At 49.9% G+C, this 26,181-nt stretch overlaps 1 protein-coding gene across 2 annotated transcripts in view; it reads right to left on the minus strand.

Moving 5' to 3' along the window:
* Window positions 1-3,985: 3,985 nt before the first annotated feature.
* Window positions 3,986-26,181, minus strand: part of MTMR6 (myotubularin related protein 6) — a 29,015-nt gene continuing 6,819 nt past the window's right edge. Inside the window, exons 2-15 of one of the 2 annotated variants that reach the window (XM_038761727.1) lie at window positions 20,812-20,928; window positions 18,299-18,461; window positions 16,789-16,946; window positions 16,432-16,560; window positions 15,754-15,888; window positions 14,542-14,703; window positions 11,704-11,836; window positions 10,980-11,089; window positions 10,303-10,428; window positions 9,436-9,485; window positions 9,130-9,330; window positions 7,685-7,816; window positions 7,464-7,590; window positions 3,986-6,556 (exon numbers count right to left, since the gene is read on the minus strand). In XM_038761727.1, coding sequence (XP_038617655.1) covers window positions 6,290-6,556; window positions 7,464-7,590; window positions 7,685-7,816; window positions 9,130-9,330; window positions 9,436-9,485; window positions 10,303-10,428; window positions 10,980-11,089; window positions 11,704-11,836; window positions 14,542-14,703; window positions 15,754-15,888; window positions 16,432-16,560; window positions 16,789-16,946; window positions 18,299-18,461; window positions 20,812-20,928 — 2,010 coding nt within the window. In that variant the 3' untranslated portion in view covers window positions 3,986-6,289. The remainder of the gene's footprint in view (window positions 6,557-7,463; window positions 7,591-7,684; window positions 7,817-9,129; window positions 9,331-9,435; window positions 9,486-10,302; window positions 10,429-10,979; window positions 11,090-11,703; window positions 11,837-14,541; window positions 14,704-15,753; window positions 15,889-16,431; window positions 16,561-16,788; window positions 16,947-18,298; window positions 18,462-20,811; window positions 20,929-26,181) is intronic. The other variant, XM_038761728.1, reaches the window with a different exon arrangement.

Consider the following 26,181-nt stretch of genomic DNA (forward strand, 5'->3'; position numbering starts at 1 on the left):
TGATTATCTCGATACACTGTAAGCGCTTTCAGTAAATCATGATGGTATTTTGTAAATAAGAACTTATTTGCAATGCTATCAGTGTAGGACACAAAAGCCTGCCTTTAATAATAGGGACATCCAAAGTGACCTGAGTTTGCTGGGAAAGCCTTACTGAATCAGGGCTTTAAATCACAAATTTTTAATGGCATTTGTTAAGCACTTACTATGTGCCAGGCACTGTACTAAGCGCTGGGGTAGATATAAACTGATCAGGTCGGACACAGTCCCTGTCCCACGTAGCGCTCACAGCCTTAATCCCCTTTTTACAGATGAGGTAACCGAGACACAGAGAAGTCCAGTGACTTGCCCGAGGTCACACAGCAGACAGGATTAGAACCCAGGTCAATCAATCAATCGTATTCATTGAGCGCTTACTGTGTGCAGAGCACTGTACTAAGCGCTTGGGAAGTACAAATTGGTAACATATAGAGACAGTCTGTACCCAACAGTGGGCTCACAGGTCCACCTACTCCCAGGCCGTGCTCTTTCCACTGGGCCGCTCTGCTCTTTCAATTTTCCAGCGTCCTAGCTGGTCACTTAGGAAACAGGCCCACTTGGGCAGCCTCAGTGTCCCTGACCAAATTTCCGACCACCGCGACTCGAAACCCGGCTCCCTGGCGCAGAAGAGGCGGCGGTGCAGCCTTCGGGAGCCGGGAGCCCGGAGGAGCAGCAACGGATGACTACCCTGTTTTCTTCTGGCTGAGTTCTTGCTGTTTTCTATTGAATTTCCCCCGTTACCCTTCCCCTGTGTGTCGGTCTACGCCTCTAAACTCCACCCTTGGCTCGTGATTTCCCCGTGTGCGAGGCACTGTGTCGGAATCAACGTCCTTGTGGGCATTCCCAGCACCAGGCCGTGCTCTTTTCGGTGCCAAGAGCTTCCTGAATGTCACAGCAAGCACAGAGCTCTGCTTGGCACTTCTTGTTCCGGCGCTGACTGGGGGCATATGAATAAACAGAAATCAATAGCTGTATTTATTGGGCACCTGCTGCGTGCAGAGGGCTATACGGGGTTCCTACCCGGAGCAGAGCACTTTACGGGAACCTAGTGAGCGTGAAGCGTGGAGCAGAGCACAGTCTCAGGCAGCAGAAAGTTTTACAATAAAGTACACAACTTCCAAGGATGGGCATGGCTGAGGAATGCCGGGAGGCTGCAGCAGGGTCGGGGGCTGACCCGATGGGCGAGGGCACCCTGGTCGAGCAGATAATAATAATAATGGCGTTTATTAAGTGCTATGTGCAAAGCACTGTTCTAAGCGCTGGGTGCACAATCTGGGATGAGGTGCAATCTCCCCAGCAGACAGGATCATCATCATCATCAATCGTATTTATTGAGCGCTTACTATGTGCAGAGCACTGTACTAAGCGCTTGGGAAGTACAAATTGGCAACATATAGAGACAGTCCCTACCCAACAGTGGGCTCACAGTCACAGAGGATGCCCTCTGCCAGCCAGGGCGTTGTCCGTGCCAGTCTCTGCAGGGTGGAAGCCTGGGCCAGTTGGGCTCTCTTTGGGGGGGATTCGTGGTGTCAGTGCCTGCTTGTCCTGACTGCCTGCTCCTAGGCTGGGAAAGAAGAAGAGGAGGAGGAGGAGGAGGAGGGAAGGGGCAGTGCGGAGGAAGGAAGAGGACTACGCCCACATTGCGGGGGAAGGAAGATTCCCAGGAAGCCCATCAAGCGGGCATCCGCAGCTCTCTTGGGCCTTCTCCCGGATGTAGGTCACCAGTGATTGCATTTGTGCAGTCTGGAAAGGCGCAGGCTCTCCACTCTATTTTGTTTAATTAATCATGGTGGGGCGATGTTCACTGTCCCGGAAAGCAGAACTGCCAAAAAGATAGTTAATATGCTACTGAAGAGAGGAGAGGATAATTGCCAGGGATAAAGGACAGCAAGCCCCTCCCTGTACCGCTCAGTTTACTCACTTATCTTAACCACCATTATCTTGATTTGTTTACCGCTTCCCCATTCACTGATCGGCCTTAGAGCTGGGTCAGGGCCACACTGTGTCTGATCTAATAATAATAATAATAATAATGTTGGTATTTGTTAAGCACTTACTATGTGCAAAGCACTGTTCTAAGCGCTGGGGTAGATACAAGGTAATCAGGTGGTCCCACGAGGGGCTCACGGTCTTCATCCCCATTTTACAGATGAGGGAACTGAGGCCCAGAGAAGTGAAGTGACTTGCCCAAAGTCACACAGCTGACAAGTGGCGGAGCCGGGATTTGAACCCATGACCTCTGACTCCAAAGCCCGGGCTCTTTCCACTGAGCCCCGCTGCTTCCCCCTAATCTAACTGTACCTCTAATTATAATAATGATGGCATTTATTAAGCGCTTACTATGTGCAGAGCACTGTTCTAAGCGCTGGAGAGGTTACAAGGTGATCAGGTTGTCCCACGCAAGGCTCACAGTCTTAATCCCCATTTTACAGATGAGGTAACTGAGTCCCAGAGAAGCAAAGTGACTTGCCCAAAGCCACACAGCTGACAATTGGCAGAGCAGGGATTTGAACCCGTGACCTCTGACTCCAAAGCCCGGGCTCTTTCCACTGAGCCACGCTGCTAATTGTATCCTCCCTATCCCCAGCACTTAGCACAGTAATCACAATATACTAAGCACTTAATAATCAGGGTAACTGCCAACTGACCTATTGGAAAGCTAGTCTCCTAGAAAGTTGTTTTGACGTCTAAAAGGGTATCTTTAAATCTACCCTTCCAGTCAAATTTCAAGATTGCCTAGCCTTCCGAAAGTACAACTTGCCTCCCCAAAGCCCAGTGCAGGAGGAGAAAGACTAGGAGGAAGAGGAGGGGAGGAGAGATTTAGGGATCGATGTGGTTTAGGGAATGCTGCTAGGAGCTCTGGCAAAAAGGCAAGAATTCCACAAATGGAAGCTAATGGTGACTTCCCACGGCTCCTCATTTTCCTGTTTCTGGGGCACTGTACAGCGCTATCAGGACACTTTCAGAAAGGGGCATTTCAATGTGAGATTTGTAGGAGTGGGGCTTTTTAATTACGTTTTAATAACGATGATGATGATAATAATAATAATAAAAATGGCATTTATTAAGCATCTACTATGCACCGACTATACTAACCACTGGGATAAGTAGGAGATCATCAATGTCCTTGTATTGAACAAGGACATTTAAAATTGTTCCTTTGGGGACAGATAGGAAGCGTCATTTGAGCCCACTGTTGGGTAGGGACCGTCTCTATATGTTGCCAACTTGTACTTCCCAAGCGCTTAGTACAGTATTCTGCACACAGTAAGTGCTCAATAAATACGATTGAATGAACGAACAGCAACTTCAAAGTGATGTCAATATAAACTGCCAGCCCCTCCTTCCTCTCCCCCTCCTCACCTCCCTGCCTTACCTCCTTCCTCCCCACAGCACCTGTATATATGTATATATGTTTGTACGTATTTATTACTCTATTTACTTATACAAATTTATTCTATTTATTTTATTTTGTTAATATGTTTTGTTCTCCATCACCCCCTTCTTGACTGTGAGCCCACTGTTGGGTAGGGACCGTCTCTATATGTTGCCAACTTGTACTTCCCAAGTGCTTAGTACAGTGCTCTGCACACAGTAAGCGCTCAATAAATACAATTGAAGGAATGAATATTTATATTTATTTCACTTGTACACATTTATTCTATTTATTTTGTTAATACGTTTTGTTTTGTTGTCTGTCCCCCTTCTAGACTGTGAGCCCGCTGTAGAGTACGGACCATTTCTATATGTTGCCAACTGGTACTTCCCAAGCGCTTAGTACAGTGCTCTGCACACAGTAAGCGCTCAATAAATACAATTGAATGAATGAATGAATGCCAGCCTGGTACTCAGATTTGTCTGCTGGTAGTCCTGCAATGTATTAAAAGATGAAAAGAGATTTAGCTCATCAAATACCGCCGTTCATTTCAATAACTCTCTGGACACGTTTTACTGCAGCAAAGATTTATTTAAATAATTAACTTAAGAAAAGGGTTGACAGTTTCCCAAAAGCATCCAAAATAAAGCCTACATACTGAATTAGCTCAAAATAAAATAAACAAAAAAAATATACATTTCATATATCCTCACACCGAACAGAGAGACAATTTTACAAGACGTACAGTTGGGTTTGGCTCTCTTCTACCCTGTGGGAGATTCTGAACCTCTAATAGCTTCCGTATTTTGTGTACGTGCGTACGTGGGTGTGTGCCTGTGTGTAAGATGGATACAGAACAAATGCAACCCAAGGGATGAACACGATAAACCTGCCCGGGAAGTTTCCATATTCTACTGGTTAGCTCCCAGAACCAACAAGGCACAAAAGCTTGGCTTTGCTGCAAACCTGCAGACACAAAAACACAAACACTCCGTCTTCTAATGCTTAAAGACAGGATCGCACATCTGGAAAAATACCGACTTCACAAGCAGTACAACCGGGCAACTGTTTCTGAAGGGAGCTTTCTTGATAATATGCACAACAAAGACGTTTGAGGGATAAAGGGATTGAACTTTCGTGGCCACTGAGGCAGATTTCTCTTTAAAAACGTAAGTGGCGGCGGGACGTGTCTGACGAGACGATCATCTGGGAAACACAGAGAGCCCGAGGCCGAGAAGACGGCTCTCCCCACTAGCCCACTCCACGAGGGATTTGAGCCTTCTGGGCCGGTCCAACATTAAACTTCTACCAAACAGAGACCATGGCCCGAATTATGAGGCTTTCTGACGTGAACCAAACACGGATGAGGATAAAGATGGGCGCCCACACTCGGTTATCAAGTATGGCAAAACCCAATTGAACGCATTAACCCCGACCCTGGCTTTTTTTGTGCTTATACGTCCCCTCAAAAAAAGGCGCCCACCCTTTGGGGATTCGGTTTTAAAAGCAAAAACTAGTTTCCCCATCCCGACTCAGCATTACCGAAAAACAGCCTGGCAGACACACGGATGACGCGCAGAGGCTGGGCACGGGCAGAGGTGACTTACAAAAATGTGTGTCTTACCTACTGGCTAAGTTAGAAAGTTAAGTGGCGAATGAAACCTTTTGCAAAAGACGTTCGTTAAAACGCTAACCTTTTTCCTTTCTAATCAGCCCACCATAAAAATTTCTTTCTGGCCTGAGAGGATCTTTTCTTTAAAATCTCTGCAGCCAAGCAGAGACCAAGCTACCGGCTTTTCTCATTCCTTAGTGAAACTGGGAGACTACTGCATGGGCGGCAGGGAGAGAACATTATTTCCTAACTCATTTCTAATACGCTTTCATATTAGAAATACTAGAAATCACCGCCTTCAAAGGATAAAGCGTACTACAGCTTTTACGCTTTACATCCTGCCAGGCGGCCAACGGGACATGCTAACAATGGGTAAAATGCCCTCACTGGAAACACACGAGTCTTAAGGAAGTTGTGCACATCCCTGACCCTTGGGAACGTCCTGGGTCCCAGCCTGGTTAGGCAGCAAGTGACAAAATGGCTCTAAAGTCCCAAGGTGGGACTATTGCCATTGACTGACGGTTTCTCATTCTTGCTACCTCAGTAGTCCCACGGGGCTACTGCCGGCAACTCCAGCTCCGCTTCCTAATTCGGAGACCTGTCCTTTAAAGACCTAAAAAGCCAACTCTGAGAGGGGCAAAAAAAAAAAAAAGTCCCTTTTCAGGCTGCGAGAGCGAGGAGGAAAGCTTCGGGTTGAAATTTACTTTACGGCTGAGCCTGAAAAACACATTTTTACAGCACTTAACCCTCCATCCTCCTCTGATGAGCTGGCCGGCATACACCGTGTTGAGGATGGGCACGTAGCTCTTCCCAAACAATTACAAGCTCATTTTGTCATTTCTGCCCAACCAAAATTAGCTGCGGAGGGGTTTGTTCCTGTTTGGTTGCAGTGAATGCATACACCAAAATGAAGTCTGTGTTCAAGTGTGTAGTGCAAACTTTATTGGATGAAATCCTCCCCCAGGCCTCACTTCTCTTTACCAGTACAGATCCCAGACTGTCACCAACCTGGCCAATTCCCTCAGGACAGAGAGAGGGAGAGTGGGGGCAGTGGGAAGATGGTGGTGGGGGAAGAAGGAGGAGGGAGGAGCGCTTCCCGATCCGTCCCCCCGTCCCCCACCGGGTTGTGGGCAGGCTGCTCTTGGCAACTCTAGCAAAGCGGGCCGATGAGACGCACTGGGGTTGGGCCACGGGGCCCACGCCGCCCTCAGAAACCCCGGCCTCGGCCCGAGCGGGACAGTGTCCGTCGCTCGCTGTGGCCGCTAGCAGGCCATCCTGGCCACGCCACATTCCAAGCCGACGATGGCAGGATCCGCCTTGGAGAACTCCTCGGCTAAGTCCCGGTAGCGGTTGTCGGGCGGGTCGCTGCAGTCGATGGCCTTGTCGCCGCTGCTCGCGGGCCCCAGGCGGTGCTCCTTCCGGAAGCACGGGGACGGTCTCGGGCCCGGCTGGGCCGTGGGTTGGCCCGGGGGGAGACACTCCTTGGTGGGGGCCTCGTCCACGCGTCTCGTTTTTGTCTGCTTGATTTTCTGGGAGACATCCAAATGGGAAAAATGATGCTCAGCATTTCTAAAAACAGATACAAATTCTAGTCTCTGACTCCCTTCCTTGGCTCCTCCCTCCACTCCCCCAACTTCCGCAGGGCTGAAGTCTTTTCTTAATAACGACGGCACTCACTCAACAGTTACTCTGTGCCAAGCACTGAGACGGGTACTGGGGGTGATACAAGATAATCAGATCAGATATGTGGTCCCCGTCCCACACGAGGCTCACAGTCTAAGAGGGAGGGAGAACAAGGACTCTTCTCCCTATTTTACGCCTGAGGAAACTGAGTCCCAGAAAGGTCAGATGATTTCCCCGGGCAGAACCACTGACATCAATAACATCCAGGGTGAATGATACAGGCCTGGTTGGGCCCGCTGACGGTTTGAATTCCCTCTCCTAAATGACTTGGTTTTGCCGAGCTCCGGTTTTTCCATCATTCCAATTGAACATGGCCGGGGAACTGCTAGGCCTTATGGCCCACCCTGGGGGTCACTGACTGTCCCGGGCTTCACACCGCACCTGATTACAGCCCACAGCAATCAGCTCGCCCCCAGCCCGCCCGTGGTCTTGGAAGCCATTTCCCTCAAAGACAGTGGCCAGGAATGAGGCCCCCAGGAGCAGACGCCAACTGCGGCCATGCGACATGTAGAGGCTCCGATGGATGGGTGCAGGGAGAGAAAGGAGCAAGAGCCCTACTGCCCTCAAGGCTTTCCCCCCACTGAGCTCTGGACTAAAAACTGCACCGCCTGCCGACTTTAAATAAAGTAAGTGTGGGCTTCAAAGTGAGGAAAATCAACGTAGAAGATTTATTACGCCAATGAAACGAATGCAAACGTGTCGTGGCTATTTATGGTTTCGAATCCACGCCACTTTAGGTTTCAGAGTACTTACAGCTTCCAGCTCTCGAATCTCCTTTTCCAACTGCTGGTTCTGCTCCTTCTTTCTCATAATCAGATTGTACACGCACTGCCGGGGGTGCATCGTTCGATCGAACTGATGGTACATACTTCTCCAGAACCTTTAGGAGACGCACAGAAGGCAGACACAACCATGAGCGCAACAGATCCCGCTCTCTCGGACACACGGGGAGGACGCTGACTTCTCCAACTTACTTCAGGTGGAAAGGCACCGTGCTGGGCTCCAAGGCCACGAACCTCCGAGGCTCTGGACGGTACAGGGGATTCAGGTACTTCTTCTGGTCTTCCAACAGGAAAGGCCACAGGGAATACGTCTTCTCTCTCAACCTTAATGAAACCGGGAGGAATGGGATGTCCAGATCTTACCCGCAGAAGCCACGCACCGGTTTTTGCTTTTCCCAAATCCCTCCCGCTCTCACTCCCACCCCTGCAGGTCTGAGCTTTCTTCCCGAGTACCTTCCCTGGAGGTCCGGGGGTGGGAGGAGGGGATACTGGACCTCGGGATTCCTTCCCAGTCTCTGATGGAACTTCCCCGGAAGGGGTGCCGAGGTTGCAGGGGTGCAGTGGTGGTGGGGAGGGTGGGAGAGAGGAATGAGGGCTCTCACTCTTCCTCAAGCTCCCACTTCTCCCAAATGCTGCCAATTGCAGTGCTCACTGGCAGTGGGATTCTAACCCCTAGCCTCGGTCCCAATCCTAGCCTCCGGCAAAGAGACGCTCGAACCCCACCTCCCAGGCTTTCCCCGCCGACCAGCACTGCAATCCGTTTTGGAGAAAAGGTTCCACGGAAACCGCTGGGATCCAAGAAATGCTCTGTTTACGCCTGCTACAATTCCCTCTTCCTCCCCTTCTCCACGGGGCAGGTTGTGTCTGGCCTGCTTTGCCCATATTCTAGCCCACACTTGGGGGTCTTGGTTCACGATCTGGCTTCCAGGGGGTCCTCGCCTGCCCAGGCGGCAGTATGGAGGGGTCTGGGATCGGCCGCGGTGGCGGCACTGGGGGGGCCGGGGGGGCCTGGCCTGCGCGGTGTCTGAGTGTGAGGGTTGGTGTCCTTAATGTCCCCCTGCTCTGACATGGCTGCCACTCGTCAGGAGGTTAAGGGGAGGGGGCTGGACTCACTGGGAGAGTGAGGAGGAAAAGAGAGGAATCTGCTGGGGAAAGAGGAGGGGCCCAATGGAGTGATGCTGGGAGAAAGGGGCTCCCAAGTCCCGTCTAGCATAACCTCACACGGCTTCAGCCCAGGACAATGGGTGGTGCTGGCAGAATAGATGATAGAGGAGCCACATTGTGGGTGCCTCCTCAGGGCCTGGGGTGCAAGAAATGCTACTGTCAGCCTATCCAGTCCAGGCCCTGGCCAATCCTGGCCACAGATGCTGGAAGGAGCATTGGGGGAGACCATTAGCATCTTCACCCATCATTTCCTGATGCCCCAAGGCCACGGAGGCCCCAGAAAACCTCGATTTTCTGATGAAAAAAGGTGTTTGGGAACGAAACAGAACCCAGTGGAAAACTGAGAAGGCAGGCCCTGAGCCCCGACAGTCCGGACAGGGCCGGCCAGGCTCTACGGAAAAACTCAGCCGGCTTCGGGCTGTTGGACAGCGGCGGCTGGGTCAGCCCCAGGCAGCCCGTGGAGCCCATCTTACTTGAGATCTTCTCTTTCTTTCTGGTGATTCCCGAGGAAGTTCCCAAACTGGCACGAGTGGACGTGTTCGTGGATCTGCAGGAGAAACGCCTCGTTGAACTCGAACGCTTGCGGGAACTGCTCGCTCAGGTGCCACACGCACTCCAGGAACTGGGTGAAGACCGGCGAGATTTCCTTGGGATCGCCGCCCAGCTGGCCACACCTGCCCCCAAAGCAACGGTTTTAGAAAGCCCAGGCAAACAGGCTGGGCGCGGGACAAGGAAGCGCCATGTGCCGTTCGAGAACCGCCTCCCACACTGGGGCCTACCTGTCGGAAAACTTATGTCCAAAGGAGATCCAGTCCTTCTCTATCAAAACCTGAAACGCAAAGAAACTCGGGTGGCCGTTCAAACTGCTTGACTGGAACCCATTCACTCAGAAAGTACCTCCCATCCTCTTTTATGGGCAGATAAGAAGGCTGTCAATTCAAATCTCTTTTCCAATACCCCCCGCGACATCCTCTCTCCACCCCATTACTGTTCAGGCCCCTCGTCCGCCTTTCACCAGATTCACCGAAGCGAATCCCTTCGGTGGCCGTCTGGTGGACGGCCGTGTCCGACTGAGTTCGGTTTTTGTGCTGGTTTATCTGACTTAGGTTGGACAAAAGGATTTTGGCCATCTCTCCTCCCAGGGTTTAATCAATCATTTCTGGTATTTAATGAGCGTGGGGACCCGTGCTAGGTGCTCGAGAGAATAGAGCAGCGGTGAGGCTCCCATTCTCCAACGTCTTAAGAGAAGCAGCGTGGCTCAGTGGAAAGAGCACGGGCTTTGGAGTCAGAGGTCATGGGTTCGAATCCCGACTCCGCCACATGTCTGCTGTGTGATCTTGGGCAAGTCGCTTAACTTCTCTGGGCCTGTTACCTCATCTGTAAAATGGGGATGAAGACCGTGAGCCCCCGTGGGACAACCTGATCAGCCTGTCTCCTTCCCAGCGCTTAGAACAGTGCTTTGCACATGGTAAGCGCTTAACAAATGCCAATTATTATTATTATTATGTCTGCTCAATCTAGGCTACCTCCTGTTGCCCTACCCAGGGACTCACTGCCACGTCCCGGCTCGGGCAACCAGCTTCTGGACTCTGCAGCCCTGCCAGAACAACCCTCCGAGTGGCACAGCCCGCCGAGGGCACCCTCACCATGAATCCTCGGACCGTCCGGTAGTAGGAGTCGAGCAGGAGGGAGCCAAGGGAACAAACTTGCGCGGTGCGGTCCCAGCCGTCGGAGCAGTGGACCAGCACGCTTGCGTTTTCCACGGTTATCGCCTGCAAAGGGACACTCCGCTGAGCTTCCGGTCCGGCCTGTAGGCAGAAGCCGCGCCCCAGGCAGGACGGCACAGCGGTCTGGACTCCCACGGAGGGGGGCTGTTTAGTGTCTAGGGGCCCCTTGAGGGAGGGCCGTTTCCTGGAAACCTAAGCCAGCCTACGCATCTCGGGGGGAATAAAAGAGAGATCCAAAGGAAAGCACGATTTTGGAACCTATGATAGGAAGGTTCAAGTTGCAGTGCGCTTCACTGAAAAAAACCAGTTTTTCTGAACGCTACTGTGGGAGTGAGATGACCAGAAAAACTCTAGAGTGAAGAATCGGCTTCTAAAGGATAAGCACCCATGAGGGTGTTGAAAATAATTAATAATAATTGTGGTATTTGTTAAGTGCTTAATGTGTGCACCAGGCACTCTACTAAGCTCTGGGGTGGACACGAGCAAATAGGGTTGGCCACAGTCAAACAAGGTAACCACCTTTCCCTACTCCCGCCCTCGGTCCCTCCCTCCCTCCCAAGATACTCCCTAATAGGGTCAGGAGCAATCAAAATTACTTTGGCTAGGAATATCGCAGCATCCAAGACGGCTTTAATATGGCGGAGCCACCCAGAGCTTTCCAAACCCGAGAAGAAATCGTTGACGGACAGGGCCCTTGTACCACTGACTGCAACAAACAAAACATTCATGTGATTTCACCTGTATATATGTTTGTACATATTTATTACTCTATGTATTTATTTATTTATTTTACTTGTACATATCTATTCTATTTATTTTATTTTGTTAGTATGTTTGGTTTTGTTCTCTGTCTCCCCCTTTTAGACTGTGAGCCCACCGCTGGGTAGGGACTGTCTCTATATGTTCCCAACTTGTACTTCCCAAGTGCTTAGTACAGTGCTCTGCACACAGTAAGCGCTCAATAAATACGATTGATGATGACGATGATTTCTGCTTTTCCTTCGGCCACCACGCCTCTGAGGGAACTGGGGGACTTGGGGTCAAAGGGCGGGGGAACGGCGTCAAAAAAAGTATGTAATTTACTCATGAAGGGACCACTGTAGACAGCTGTTAAAATATTTTGACATTCAGGGCAACAACATGATCATCGGCTGAACGTAAAAGAAGATGTAGCTGATATTTAAGGGAGCAAAGTGCAATGCTGAAGGTCTCAGGGCAATCATCCCAGCAAGCAGCCCGCTGTTAACACGAGTATTGTACCCACAAATGCGCACTGCACACAGGGACCCGGCCAGAGCCCCGGTTAGCAGGAAGCCCTACCTTCCAAAAGTTTCTGCAAGCTGGACCTCATTACGTGAATGTTTTCAATTCCAACAAACTGGAATCTGATGTTGGAGTAATTGTCTTCATTTTCGTAGCCTTTCCCAGCAGCTCTATTGGCTATGGCATTCAGCTGCAATGACACCAAAAAAGTGGCTGCTTCAGAAGCAAGGCCGAAAGTGGATTTTTCTTCGGAGGTAGGGACGGAGACGGGGCTCTGACTGGTTGTCAGATGACGGGAATGTCACAGAAAGGACGGTGTGAAACACACGAGGGTTCTGTCCGCACGAATTTAACGGTGGCAGGATCTTGGGTGAAAAGCGGGAAAACTACCGAAACAAAAACTGGGTAAGATTTGGGGCAGGAATCACTCTGGCTTCGTGGAAGTGAAGGACGTCCTGCCGGCCCCGGGGGAAGTCACGGGGTGAGTGGCCGGCCACTCTTGCTGCCCCTCACCCTCCGTGGCCACTTCAGTAGGGGAGTGGCATTTATTGAGCACCTACTGAATGCACTGCACTGTATTAAGTGCTTGGTTTGGATGGTGCCGGGGATCCTTCTGGGCCCGGATGGAGGGCAAGGAGCCAGGCCTTGCCTTTGGCCCTCTTGGGTTTGTCCGTCCAGGACAGCTGTTTTTTCCATCTCTATATAGCCCCCAGAATTTCCCAGGGCTCTTGGGGATTGCCCTCTCACCCCCACCCCAATCCCTGAGGGCAATAGTTCTAATCTATCCCCCTGGGGACTGATCAGAGAGAAACAGGTCTTCCGGGGAGTAGATGTCCTGCTTCAACTGGTTTTACCATTCAGAATTTGGTGGGTGCTGGTCACCGGGGTAGGGGGGCTGTGGGAGCCACACTCCCGGCCTTGCTCATCCCAACCATCTGACCAGATCCCAACGGTTCCAATGGGGGCAGCTTTGGCCTGCTGGCTCTTGGAAGCCAGCCCCCACACCCCAGCCCCATTTCTGCCGCTGTGCTCAAATGGGAATGTTAGCATCCAGGATCGAGGCCCAGATCCTACAATCTGGGCCTCACAGTAATAACGTACACAGTTTGGCCTGAACTGGCCCGATGGATTTCGTTACTACATCTGTCGCTGGAGCCACGCCGCTCTCCCCAACCCCAGCGGTTGCTAGTCACTGCTTCTGAACCCCGCCACTCAGAATTCACCAGCCTGCGGGATGGCTAGGAGCGCTTAAGCGCTTAGTACAGTGCTCTGTACACAGTAAGCGCTCAATAAATACACTGAATGAATGAATAGGAGAGAGCTTCCCAAAGGCATCCGTCCACGGTGCAGTCATAAACCAGCGCTGACATTAATAAGTGCTGGTTTTTCCTACTCCCCTAGTTAATTATTAATAAGAATAATAACGGTATTCATCAAACACTTACTATACGCCACGCACTGAACTAAATGCTGGGGTAGATGCAAAAATCATCAGGTTCCACAGGCAAGTGAAGTGACTTGCCCAAGGTCACACAACAGACATGTGGCGGAGCCGGGACTAGAACCCAGGTCCTCTGACTCGCAAGCCCGGGCGCTTTCCACTAGACCACGCTGCCTTCCATTAGCAAACTATCAGGCTTCAGGCTAAGAGAAAGAGGCACATCTAGAGGAGGGTATTTATAAGGGGCAGAGTGAGAGTTCCTGCAAAAAGTTAACCAACCCTGTATATATGTATATATGTTTGTACATATTTATTACTCTATTTATTTATTTTACTTGTACATATCTAATCTATTTATTTTGTTAGTATGTTTGGTTTTGTTGTCTGTCTCCCCCTTTCAGACGGTGAGCCCACTGTTGGGTAGGGACTGCCTCTATATGTTGCCAACTTGTACTTCCCAAGCGCTTAGTACAGTGCTCTGCACACAGTAAGCGCTCAATAAATACGCTTGATTGATTGATTGATTGAACCACAGGGGTGAGAAATATACCTGAACACGGGTGGGGACAGCTGAACGCCTCACACAGCTCTCAGTTACAATGCAAATCGAAAACTGGCTCTAGTTAATTGATAACAATAATAATTATGGTACTTGTGAAGCGCGTACTACGTGCCAAGTACTGTTCTAAGCGCTGGGGTAGATACGAGGTAATCAGGTGGACCCAAGTTCCTGGCCCAAACAGAGCTCACACTCTTAATCCCCGTTTTACAGATGAGGTAACTGAGGCCCAGAGAGGTTAAGTGACTTGCCCAAGGTTACGGAGCAAACAGACAGTGGAGTTGGAATTAGAACCCAGGTTCTTCCGACTCTCCGACACTAAGCCATACTGCTGCTCATCAATAATAATAAATAATAATGATGGCATTTATTAAGCGCTTACTATGTGCAAAGCACTGTTCTAAGCGCTGGGGAGGTTACAAGGTGATCAGGTTGTCCCACCGGGGGCTCACAGTCTTCATCCCCATTTTTACAGATGAGGTAACTGAGATCCGGAGAAGTTAAGTGACTTGCCCCAAGTCACACAGCTGACAAATGGCGGAGCTGGGATTTGAACCCATGACCTCTGACTCCAAAGCCCGGGCTCTTTCCACTGAGCCACGCTGCTTCTCTGATCCACCCACTAGTTACCCAAATAAAGAAAAAAAAAAAGCCCAAACACTTCCTTGCTGGAAATGTCCCCGATACCCTAAATCCTGAAACAGTTATTTAACAGAGGACGGTTTCCTACACATCGGGCGGCTTGGAAGCTCGTGCCGCTTCTTCCGATGGACGATGCAAAAATCTCAGTCAGAAAGTCGGTTGGGTGCCTTGACTCCCTCCACCTCTCGTCACGCAGCCCCGGGGAGCGGAGGGAAAGGGGTGGGGACGGTCTCTACAATGGCTAAACTACCACCTTGCCATAAAACTGCCTGGAAACGTTACTGGGCTCAGAACTGCTCGCTTGTGCTCTCTCATCGCTCTCTCTCTTTTTCTCATCTGTCCAGATTTTTGAGGAGATTCTCACTAGAACTCTGCCAATGTTCGTTTGGGTTGCCTTCCAGCTCTGCTCGGGACGCTGGAACAAAAATCAAAAGTATCATTAGGTCGTTCACTGCCAACTGTAAAGCCAGAATGACTTTAATTTCTGGGGTAGACGGGAGCTGTGTGTTTCTGCTTGCTTATTAAAATGGAAAAAAAAAAAAAACCAAACCAAAAACATAGACCCGTCTCCCCCGTTTTTGCCCAAATTTACTGCGGCATAAAAACTGCCAACCAGATGGAAGATGTTCTTGTTCAGCATTACTATTCTTCGATTCTTGTTTAATAGTTTTCCTAGGGTTAAAAGTCACGAGCTGTTGTCTGATATGTCTTGCTCACATCTATTTAAGGATCTACTGCTTCACGTTGGTATCGGATCTCCACGCGGGCCACCCCAGGAAGCGATGGAGGCCAGGGGGCCGTCCTTTCTGGCCAACACGTGGCTACGGCTCCTGTGGGGGCCGTGGCAGGGAGCTGGCATCCCCAGCACGCTTCCCACCTTACCTGGGGCCATGATCAATTTACGCGGTCGTGACTGACCGTCGTCTGGTGCGGGGTGACCCAAACCTCTGCACGGAGTAGAGCCGTCATTTGGTTATTCTGGACACCTGGGCCCTCTGAGCGGGCAAATTCTCCAAGTGTAGGATCTCGACCGTTACCCACTAAGCCAACTTCCGAAGGCGAGCTCAAAATCCTCCTACCCCAAACCCCCTGAACTGGTGGGGGGCAGAGGGGAGGGGAGAAGGGGTAGAGAGGGATGAGGACAGAGCTCCATCTGCCAGCCAGCCACGCTCCCAGAAGAGGAGGATGACGGGAGAGGGGTGAGAAGCCTTCCTCTCAATCTACTCAGTATTTTAGCCAGATCCCGACGCCCAAAGTGTCCCGACCTTCACGTGAGAAGACTCCATTTTAGCCGCCAGCTCCAGGACCGAGAACGCCACCTCCCATGTGTGATGCCCGATGACGGCTCGTCACCCCTGGCCTAGGCGGAGTCTCCCCCAAAACGGCAAGGTGGTGGCTTTGCCCCCACTCCCGCCTTAACTCCGGTCTCCGCCAGAGCTGGCTGAGGATGTGGCGGGATTCCTACCTTGGGCCTGGTGTCCATGACGTACATGTAGCGGTTGACCGGGTTGGCTTTGCTGATGGCTTGAAGCATGTGCTCGTCCTCCAGGCACCGGGCACTGAACCCTGACAAGGGCTGGCTGCACCTGCAAATGGCCGCCTAGGGAAAAAAACGAAATTGGGGGGTGGGGGGGTACACACAGCTCAACACCCTCCAGGCAAACAGAGGGCTGACGGACAGCCGAGGCGGCAACTCCGAGCTCCTCACTCGTCGGTTGAAAGGTGAAAACAAGAGGCCCCACTTCCAGCTGGATCAGAGGTATCCGGCCCGGGACAAAGCGCCTCTTCAAAGGTTTCTTCCAACATCCCCACCCAGCCTCTGGAAGTCATATCAAGATGCTCTTCTCCCACGAGCCCCCTTAAGGTGCCGGTGAGGGCCGTTTTGAAAACAGTATCTTGGAATGCTCCGCCAGTGCAACCCCTCCAGGCCCCAGATGCTCTCTGGGCTGCCTTGAGTATTTCCCTGTAGGCCAACCAGCCCATTGTGGAGTCGGAAACAGGGCGAGAGATGTCAGTGGCCTCCCTGGGCAGGGCACCACCCTCCAACGATCAGCAGCAAAATACCCTTCCGAGCCTTCGAAGTCCCGGGCCTCCCCAAAGCTCGACATCTCCTCCCGCCTCAGGCCGCGCGGATGCAACGCACCTCTTTTTCCGAGTGGTAATACGACAGCACCGGGAATCTGCCTTTGCTCCGGAACTTAGAGCTGCCGACGATGATAGGCGTGCTTGCGATCCTGGGAACGTAGAGCTCTCTGGGGTAGGTCTCGCAGATCTGCAGGGACCACACGCTGCATCCGTCATCGGGCCCGGAGCGGTCGGGAGGCCCGGGGACGTCCGAGGAACGCAGATGCCGTGCTCCGCATTGCTATCGGTGAGCGCCAGCGGGAGGCCCGACAAACCGGCACGGCCTGACAGGGTCTCCCCCGCCTCTCACCCCCAAACCACCCCGCAACCACCACCCCGACCCTGCTGCTGGCGGTGTGGCCGGGACCGGCCTTACCTTATAGTCCCGGTTGGCGTCCGACAGCTGCCAGTTGGAGTTGGGCACCCCCATCCGCTGGTATTCGGCAGCCAGGGCAACCAGCTGCCAGCCCTGCACCCGCTCGCACTCATTTTGCTTGGGGTTGTAAGAAAACGCATACAGCTCATCGTAGGCAACTGCAGGGGCCAGGACACGGAGACCGGTTCGAACTGAGGCTCGGGCCCACAGGCCGTAAGCAATTTCTCAAGAAAAGAGTTCCCTGACAACTTAAGTCAGCCTGGCACGGGTCCAAATGGGTAAGTTAAGCATGGCTGATCGTTTTCATTCTTTAAATTACATTGCACCCGTTCCCATTTTAGAACGCCACCCAAAAGCAATAGCTTATGGATAGAGATGGCTCCGGGGAGTCCCCGGTTTTGCGAGATATCAGGCCACGCTGGTGCCCGACTTCCCCGCCCAACAGTCCCGAGGGCCTTGGGCTCAAAGGGGATGGGCCACAGCAGACTCCTCATATCACTCCGATCCTCTTTCTGCGGCACAAGAATCACTAGGACAGGAGCATGCGCTCCAAACCCCAGACTGACCTCCCCGCAAACACCACTACCCTTTCCCCACTCTGGCAGGGGGCTTCAAGGGAGTGGGACTACAGCTGCCCGATTGGTGGCACACTGCCACCGGCTATGCCAGCCGCCCGGCCGGCTCCCACGGGCTCTCAGGAACTTGCCCCGCATAAACATATCACACGCACACAGACCCACTGTTCCCTCTCTGCCCCCTCCACTCTGACATGGGACTGATTTCCCCACACCTAGCAATGACCCCCCGCCTCCACCCCCCCGGGTCCTGGGGCAGAGGGAAAGAGGGAGAACGGTTTTATGTTCATTTGTTTTTTTCGGCTGAGTTTGAAAACCCAGTTCAGAAGCAGGCTCCTGGAACGTGCATCCTGAAAAACCAGGAAGTGAGATTTATGAAGTCCTCCAAAAAAAAAAAATAGGTGGGGTGAGCACTGTTGGGTACTTCCTATATGTTCCAGTTCTTTACTGCAGTCTTTCATTGTTCTCGACATGAAAACGAGACTGACAATGAGTCCTTGGGGACAGAGGTAGGCCAGGGCAGGAGGAGATTGGATGTCATCCGAGGGTGGAGGGAGCTCAGGGATCCCCGGAAAACCCCCGGCAACAAGGGGAGGCCGGAGCAGCCCAACTGGAGCCCCTGGAACGCATCCAGGGCCCCGACCCTGGGTGTGGGTCAGTCTGCCTCTGGCACCTTTTTGGTCTTCGGGGTGTTGCCTCCTGAAATCCCCACTTGGCAGCACCCAGGTTGCCAATTGTCTAGACAACCCCCCCATCACCCCCCGCCAACCCCCTGCCTAGCTCTCTTGGGACTGGACTCCCTGGGGTGGGATTGGCAGGGATCTGGTCTGTCTGTTGCCCAGTCCCTCATTCAGAACCACCAAGGGGTCCGGTAGCTATCTAGAAATCCTCTCCCCACGACCCCACCAGCCGATGTCTGCTCGAGAAGCCGCTACCTCGTCGTGAGAGCTGCAGCAAGGAGTTGTAGATGTCGTGGCAGTCTCGCTCCCGGGGGACCACAAAGTGCACGACCCTGAAGTTCTTGCACTGGATCACCAGAGGACAGCCGGATGTGGTCAGGGCAAGCTTCTCCACGGCCGCGATGTGGTGGTGCAAGATCTACGGCAGCAGAAGAGAAGAGAGGAGGGCAGACCGTCAGTCGGTCCCATCTTTCGCAGTGGGCGGGACGAGGCGATCGGAAATGTTTTCTGCCGGAACGCGGGTTTCCACTCCCTGCTCCGGGGGCCCCGGGACGGTGTAGTGGATAGCGCCCAGGCCTGAGAGTCAGATGGTCACGGGTTCTAATCCCAGCTCCGCCACATGCCTGCTGTGTGACCCTGGGCAAGTCACTTCACTTCGCTAGGCCTCAGTTACCTCATCTCTAAAATGGGGATTGAGACTGTGAACCCCATAGAAGATGGGGACTGAGTTCAACCTGATTTGCTTGTATCCACCCCAGCGCTCTGCACTAGTGCTCAGTATATAGTAAGGGCTTAAGAGATACCAGAATTATTATTATTATTATTAGGAGCCGGGGCCACTCTCCCAGCAGTGGGTACACCCGGCTCCAATGGGGAGCACGAGGAATGGCTACTCTTATGTGTTCAATGGGGCTCGCTTCCGTCCTGCCCCAACACGCTTTCTCCCGAACGTAAGGCTCGGCAACGGCCGGCCCGTTTCTGTAGAACCGGGACCAACACGGAGTCCTGAACCTCTGCCTGACACACACATCAGACTTCAAATGTAAGAGCTGCTGAAATAGGCTGCCTTCTGGCAATCCATCAACGTTTTAACGCCTCTCGTGACTGTACGAGCATGCGGTGAGTCCAACATAAGCCTTGAAGAAGAACGGCTCTATATCGGAGAATGGGGTTTCAGATCAATCCTACCCCGCCACAACAACTCTGAGGCTTAAACTGATTTGCGAAGACACCACACATACGAGAGCTATTAAAAGCACTGCTTACATTTTATGGCAGGGCCTCTACCACAGATTCTCCTCCCCGAAATAATTTATTGCGCTTTTTAACCTGTGCTTCAGGAATTCAGTCCATTCTAAGTTTGTTTATACAGCCTAAACACAGTCGTGCCAGTGTGTAAAATCATCAGCTGGTTCGTGTGGCAATTTTTATTTTATGGTACTTATTAAGTGCTTACTATGTGCTAAGGGCTGGTAGCTACAAGATTGTTGGACTGGACCTAGGTTTTGCAACTGACCTTTAAGAGCCTGGATTCCTGCTCCATGACGCAAGTTACTCAAAATTTAGTCCTGGGTCAATGGTAAATAGACATGAAAACACTCCTACTTTCCCATCCCAAAAGAACAAATACTGATTCAAGGCCCGGCTACAGTCATCCCCAGTTTCATCTGCAACTGTATTAAAAAAGATCTCTCGTGCTAAATCGGTCTGAAAGTCACCCGTTTGGTACTAGTAAATCAATCGACCCATCAATTCATCCACCAACAGTACTATCTGAGTGCCTAAACTTAGGACAGAGCACTGTGCTTAGTGCTTAGAAGAGTACAATAAGCGAGAGGTGGCTTCTCGCCCTCACGGAGCTTAAATAAATTTCTTCGCATTAGCAGACCGCTAAAACCTGCCACTTCCTTGCCCTGCTAGGGCTGGCCAACATCTATCATCGAGGGTGCAGAACTGGAAAACTAAAGCCTGGGCAGCCTTAATCTCAGGGCATTCATTCAGTCATATTTACTGAGTGCTTACTGTGTGCAAAGCACTGTACTAAGCGCTTGCACTGACCGTCTGCCCCAAGCAGAAGCCAAGACTGGCCTTGGTGAGCAGAGAGAAGCAGGTCCTGAGGGATCCACAGTGCTGAGTGTACAGTGCTTTGCACACAGTAAGCGCTTGATAAATATGACTATAATATGCTAATAATAGTAATAACTACTTAGTAGTAATAACTACTAAGTAAAATTAAATAGAATGGTGATGCTATATTAATAAAGTAATATTAATAAATCACTCGATAAATATGATTGTCATAATAATGTTAATAATAGTAATACCTACTATTAAGTGAAATTAAATAAAATGGTAATTATATGTTAATAATATTGGTAATAATAATAATAATCCACAGAAGAGGAATGCGATCCTGCTAGGCAAGCCCCAGATTTCTCAGGGAATGCTACGGATTCACCCGGCCCTATCACCCCACGGCCAGGAGGCGGGCTAGAAGGGAGTGGAATGGCTCTTCAAAGGAAAGTACTGCCCGGTGATTATGCTTTCGTCAGGTGTAAGGCAAGGGAAAGGAGTGCGAGACCGTAACCTCCCTCTAGACTGTAAACTCGTTGTGGGCAGGGAACGTGTCTGCTAATTCTGTACTCTCCCAAGCGCTTAGTACGGTAGAAACGCTCAATAGCGTGGGTTGATTGATTGATTGATTGAATGGTTAAAGAAGGTGGCTGTGTTATGAGTGGGCTCCACGTGACGGCGGGGCGAATCCTTACCCAGGTTTCCTTCTGGAGCGAGTCTATGAAGAGCAGGTGGGTGGCCGTGAGGTACAGCGTCCCCGTTAAGGACTTGCTGCTGCTGCTGAACCGGTCCAGCAGCCGCACCTGCTCCACCTGAAAGAAAACGGAAAGGGAGTCAGTACTCACTGCATCCCAGAGGCGGCATCGAAAAAGCACTTAGATTTTTCCCACGTAATCACAGTATCTAGTAAGACTCGTACTCGGGGCTGAGCAGTGGAGAAGATGCAGCATGAACAGCTTGGACCCAGGCCCTAGCCCACTCAGGGCTCACAGTCTAAGAGGCAGAGGGAGAGCAGGGATCTTAACCCCCTTTTACAAATGAGGAAACCGGGGCCCAGAAAGGTTAACTCACTTCCCCAAGGTTACACAGAAGAAGATGTGAGACTAGAACCCAGGCCTCCAGATTCTCAGGCCCAGGTTCCTTCCCCTGGGCCACACCCCCTCTCTGACTGACTTTCTCCCCTATAGTCCCTCATCCCTTTTCCTTCTCTTCCTTTTCCTCCCTCCCTGCTCTGTGGAGGGAGGGATAGGAGATGAGGAGAGAGGGAAAGTGCACATTAACTTGTTTGTTTGTCTTCATTTTTTGCCAATCAACCAGCCAATGGTTCAGTGTGCAGCACTGTATTAAGTGCCTGGGAGACTACAACAGAGTTGGTAGACACACTCTCTTGCCCTCATTAAATAAATCATTTATTATTATGCCCTCATTTATTACTTATTTATTCATTAAATATATGAATAAATAATAAATAAATTTATTGTATATTGTTTATTGTTTATTTATTATTATCGCTTATTAATTTATTTAATTTATTTTTATATTCTTATTTTTAATTAATTTTTATCTTTAATTCAATTTATTTAATTTTCATGTATTGGTATTTATTAATATTATTTATCATAAATAAATTTATTTATTAATAATTTATTATTAATGCCCTCGTTAAATAAATAAATAAAAAAGTCTATGAATAATAAATATAAACTATATATAAACTAAATATATAGTTTACATATATATACATATATATAGTTTATATATATAAACTAAAAATATAAACTATAAAGAATAAATAAATAATAATATAAAATTATTATAAATAATAAATAAGTTATTTTAATTTTAATTTTTAGTTAATTTTTATTTTTAATTTGATTTATTTAATTTATTTATTTATTATTATTTATCAATATTGACTATTATTTATTATATATAAATTTATTTATTGATGATTTATAATTGATGTCCTCATTAAATAAATAAATAAGTCCTCAAGGACTTCAGAGGAGCAGCATGGCTCAGTGGAAAGAGCACGAGCTTTGGAGTCAGAGGTCATGGGTTCAAATCCTGGCTCTGCCAATTGTCAGCTGTGTGACTTTGGTCAAGTCACTTAACTTCTCTATGCCTCAGTTCCCTCATCTGTAAAACGGGGATTAAGACTGTGAGCCCCCGGTGGGACAACCTGATCGCCTTGTAATCGCCCCAGCGCTTAGAACAGTGCTGTGCACAGAGTAAGCACTTAATAAATGCTATTAAAAAAAAAAGGACCTGACAATAGAAGAAAGGATCAATGGGGCTGCCCACACAATTTGCCTCCTGATCGTTTGGAGGGGCTGAGATGGGTTGTCTCAGATGTCAGTCCTGTCTCCCAGGAAGTTTTTTTTTTTTTTAATTCCAGTTCAGGCAAGCCAGAATCCCAATTTATCCATGCCACCAGGCTGGGAGCTGGGCATCGACCTGCACAGTCTCCTCCTCTTTCCTTGGAAAACAAAGGTCCCACCGGAAACCCCCGTGGATTCACGTCGGCGCTGAGCACTGGCTTTGCCGCCGCCACCATCACTACCACCACCGGTCCAAGCCTGGCGGTAAACTTCTCCCGGAAAATCGTCTTCCAAAATGATGCTTGGATCGGGCAAGCTCCATCCACAAACTAACAAAGACTTCTTGAGGGTCTTAAGGTTTCAGAAGGGCGGGGCTGAGAATCTCGTCAAACGTATTTAATGAAAGGCCGTCACTCCACAACGAACCCTTTAAGTCACCCACTGAAGAAACTAAAAAGAAGCAACTAACTTTAAACTGGCCAGCAGTAGTAATAATAATTATAATTATGGTACTTATCAAGTGCTTTCTATGTGCCAAGCACTGTACTAAGTGCTGGGGCAGACACAAGTTACGTAAGACATGCTCTGCACACAGTAAGCGCTCAATAAATACGATTGATGATTGATGATGAAGACAGTTTCCTGTCCCACATGGGGCTCACAGTCTAAAGAGGAGGGGTAGGATTTAATCTCTGTTTTACATACGGAGAACTAGGGCACAAATAAGAAGTGACTCGCCCAAGCACTCACATCAGGCAAGTGGGAGAACTGGGATTAGAATCCAAGTCCTCGGACTCCCGGCCCAGGCTGTTTCCTCTAGACTGCCTCGCTGCTTCTGATAGGGGTCTGTTAAGATTAGAATTACTTACAATGGAAGCTAAGGAAATGCAGAGATGGATAAATGATAGGGAAGGTTTTTTCTTTGGTAATGGGAAGCGCAGACTAGGCTGGCGGCTCCCCCCGGTAGGCTGCAAGCTTCTTGTGGGCAGGGATCGCGTCTACCAACTCGGTTATATTGTACTCCCCCAAACGCTTAGTGCTTTGCGCACAGTAAGTGCTCCATAAAGATCATTGATTGGTGTTTCTGGGCTCCCGTACTGTCCGGAGGAGGATCCGGGGCAGAGGGAAAGGATTCCCGATGTGACGGCTGAAGGGGCTCCCCGAGCAGGCTTCGATCTGTGGCTGCGGGAACGGTTACACCTCGTGAGACCGCAGCGACGTCCGCAACGCAACTACCCGCCCCTGCCATCTTTTCAGACACAAAGCTCTTTCCAGATCTTACACTGCCTACTCTGAAACCGATGTATGACATCATCTTAGGTCTGGAGGGAGACAAAAGACCTTTACGGAGACATCACTTAGTCATTTCTCATTAGCAATTTTGGGGTTTTTTTTATGGTATTTGTTAAGTGCTTTGGCAGACACTATACTAAGCACTGGGGTGGATATAACCTAATCAGGTTGGACAGAGTCCGCGTCCCACACAGGGCTCATAGGCTAAATACCCATTTAACAGATGAGGTAACTGAAGCACAGAGAAGTTAAGTGACTTGCCCACGGTTACACAGTAGACCCGTGGTGGAGCCTGGATTAGAACTCAGGTCCTTCTGTCTCCCAGGCCCATGCTCTATCCACTAGGCCAAGCTGTTTCTCACACTGCCGTTGGCAGGATTACCTCAGAGCCAAACTGGAACTCTGTCCATCAGGGGTGGTGGCATCCACATCTCAGGAAACTGAAGTCCTAAAGACTTGGGAAAGCACAAGGACCCATGAGGCCCATTCCCGGTTCCCAAGGAGCTTCATCTATATTGATTTTTTAAAACTGCCAGGGAAATCAGGGAAGAAACAGGCCCACGATGCTTCCAGGAATGGGCCCACAGTGAAAAAGACCAGTCATCTGGTACAGATAAAGCATTCCACCTATTGGTAGCCCTGAAAATACAGAAACTCAAGCCATCTGCCAAGTAAGCAATTGGGAAGGAACAGCTCAACGGAATGAAAAACTATAGCTGCAGTTTGGAGGAATGGCAATGCCAAAGCCGACAGGAATCAGAACCCTAAACAACAGAAGGAGCCCGGCCTCAGCAAAGCTATCTGCGAGTGAAGGCAGCAGTGATGAGGACCACGAGTTTCTAATGAATAGGGTTGGTGAGCCTCTCATTCGTTCATTCAATCATATTTATTGAGCGCTTACTGTGTGTAGAGCACCGTACTGAGCGCTTGGAAAGTACAATTTGGCAACAGAGACAATTCCTCCCCAGCAACGGGCTCACAGTCTAGAAGGGGGAGACAGACTAACAAAACAAAACAAGTAGACGATCCTGATGGGTGGATCTGGCATTCCTCTGAATCAATCAATCAATCAGTGATATTTATTGAGCGCTAACTATATGAAGAGTACTGTTATGAAGTGGATGCATTGTCTTTGAGGAGTCTCACAGGTTTTAAATCGCTCCTATAGAAGGACTTTATACAATGGCTTATGACTAGAGTCCTGGGTAAGAGGCGGCTCAGTACTTGGCAAACATTGCCTTAAAATAGATTTCCTTAAAACAGCCCACGTTCATTGCAAACACATTAGAGGAGGGAGTTAAAGGATCTCACGCTCCGGCAATCAAGCGTGTTTACAATTTGGAGGGCCCGTTATTTCCACTTTCTAGAATGGTAACTATAGCAGTGCACGATGATGAGGCGGCATTTTACTAAGAGCACTCATGTATTATTAAGGTTAAGAGGGCGGCGTGGCAAATTTTGGAGGTGGACCGGATTGATCACTGTTGCAATATAAAGGCACAAATCATTAATTAATAAGTTACAGGAACCAAAGCGTATCCCTGCTTTTAACCACATCAGCAGCAATTTAAAATGGCCATCATAAGAAGTCCTGACTCTCGGGTCCAGTGCAGGCCCAGGGAAACTAAATCAAGAGGAGCCTAAAAGGAATTGGGCGCAGGTGGATGAGAAAATATCCCCGCTCTGCTCCCTCATTTCTAATGGCTCTATCGTTTGGCTTGCGTGAAAATCTGTACTTTCCCTTTACAAAACCGTGTCTTCTGAATCCCTGAGAAATCAATGGCTGGGTTCTTCACTATCCTCTCCCACCCTGATGATGAAAAGAACCTAAACGTCTCCTTTCCCGGGTCTCAGAGCCATAAGAAGGCGTGACATTTTCCAAGCCCACTGTGCTACGGTGAGTTTTTAGACCCATGGTACTTACAGTCATCAATTAACCTACCGATCGGTTCCACCCAAAGAACATAAGAGCTTAAGATATGCCACACTGGGTTGAAAGACTAGTCCGCTCAGGGTAATACTCGGACTGTGACAAAACAGGCTGCTGAGAGGATCGGTGGGGTGCCCGACCCCCCATACCCATCCTCAAAATTACAGCTTGTACCATCAATTACCCCTTCTACACCTTGGGGTTTTTTTTGTTTTGTTTTTGTCAAACAACCCAGTCTGGACCTTTCCATTCCCTGCTGATCCTAACACTTAACAGAATGGATTGAACACCTGGGTGTAGGGTGCTTGGAAGAGACCGTACAATTTAGTAGATATGATCTTTGCCCTTGAGGAGTTTACAATCCAGCGAGAGAGGCAGAGGCTAAAATGATCATGCATATCTTCTGCTTCCAAATTTCCTGGGGTTGGGAGTTCCAAACACGTTCATTCCACGAGAAGCAGCGTGGCTTAGTGGACAGAGCCCTGGGAGTCAAAAGGACCTGGATTCTAATCCTTGCTCTG

The sequence above is a fragment of the Tachyglossus aculeatus genome, chromosome 20 (genome assembly GCF_015852505.1).
Source record: "Tachyglossus aculeatus isolate mTacAcu1 chromosome 20, mTacAcu1.pri, whole genome shotgun sequence".
Classification (NCBI taxonomy): domain Eukaryota; kingdom Metazoa; phylum Chordata; class Mammalia; order Monotremata; family Tachyglossidae; genus Tachyglossus; species Tachyglossus aculeatus.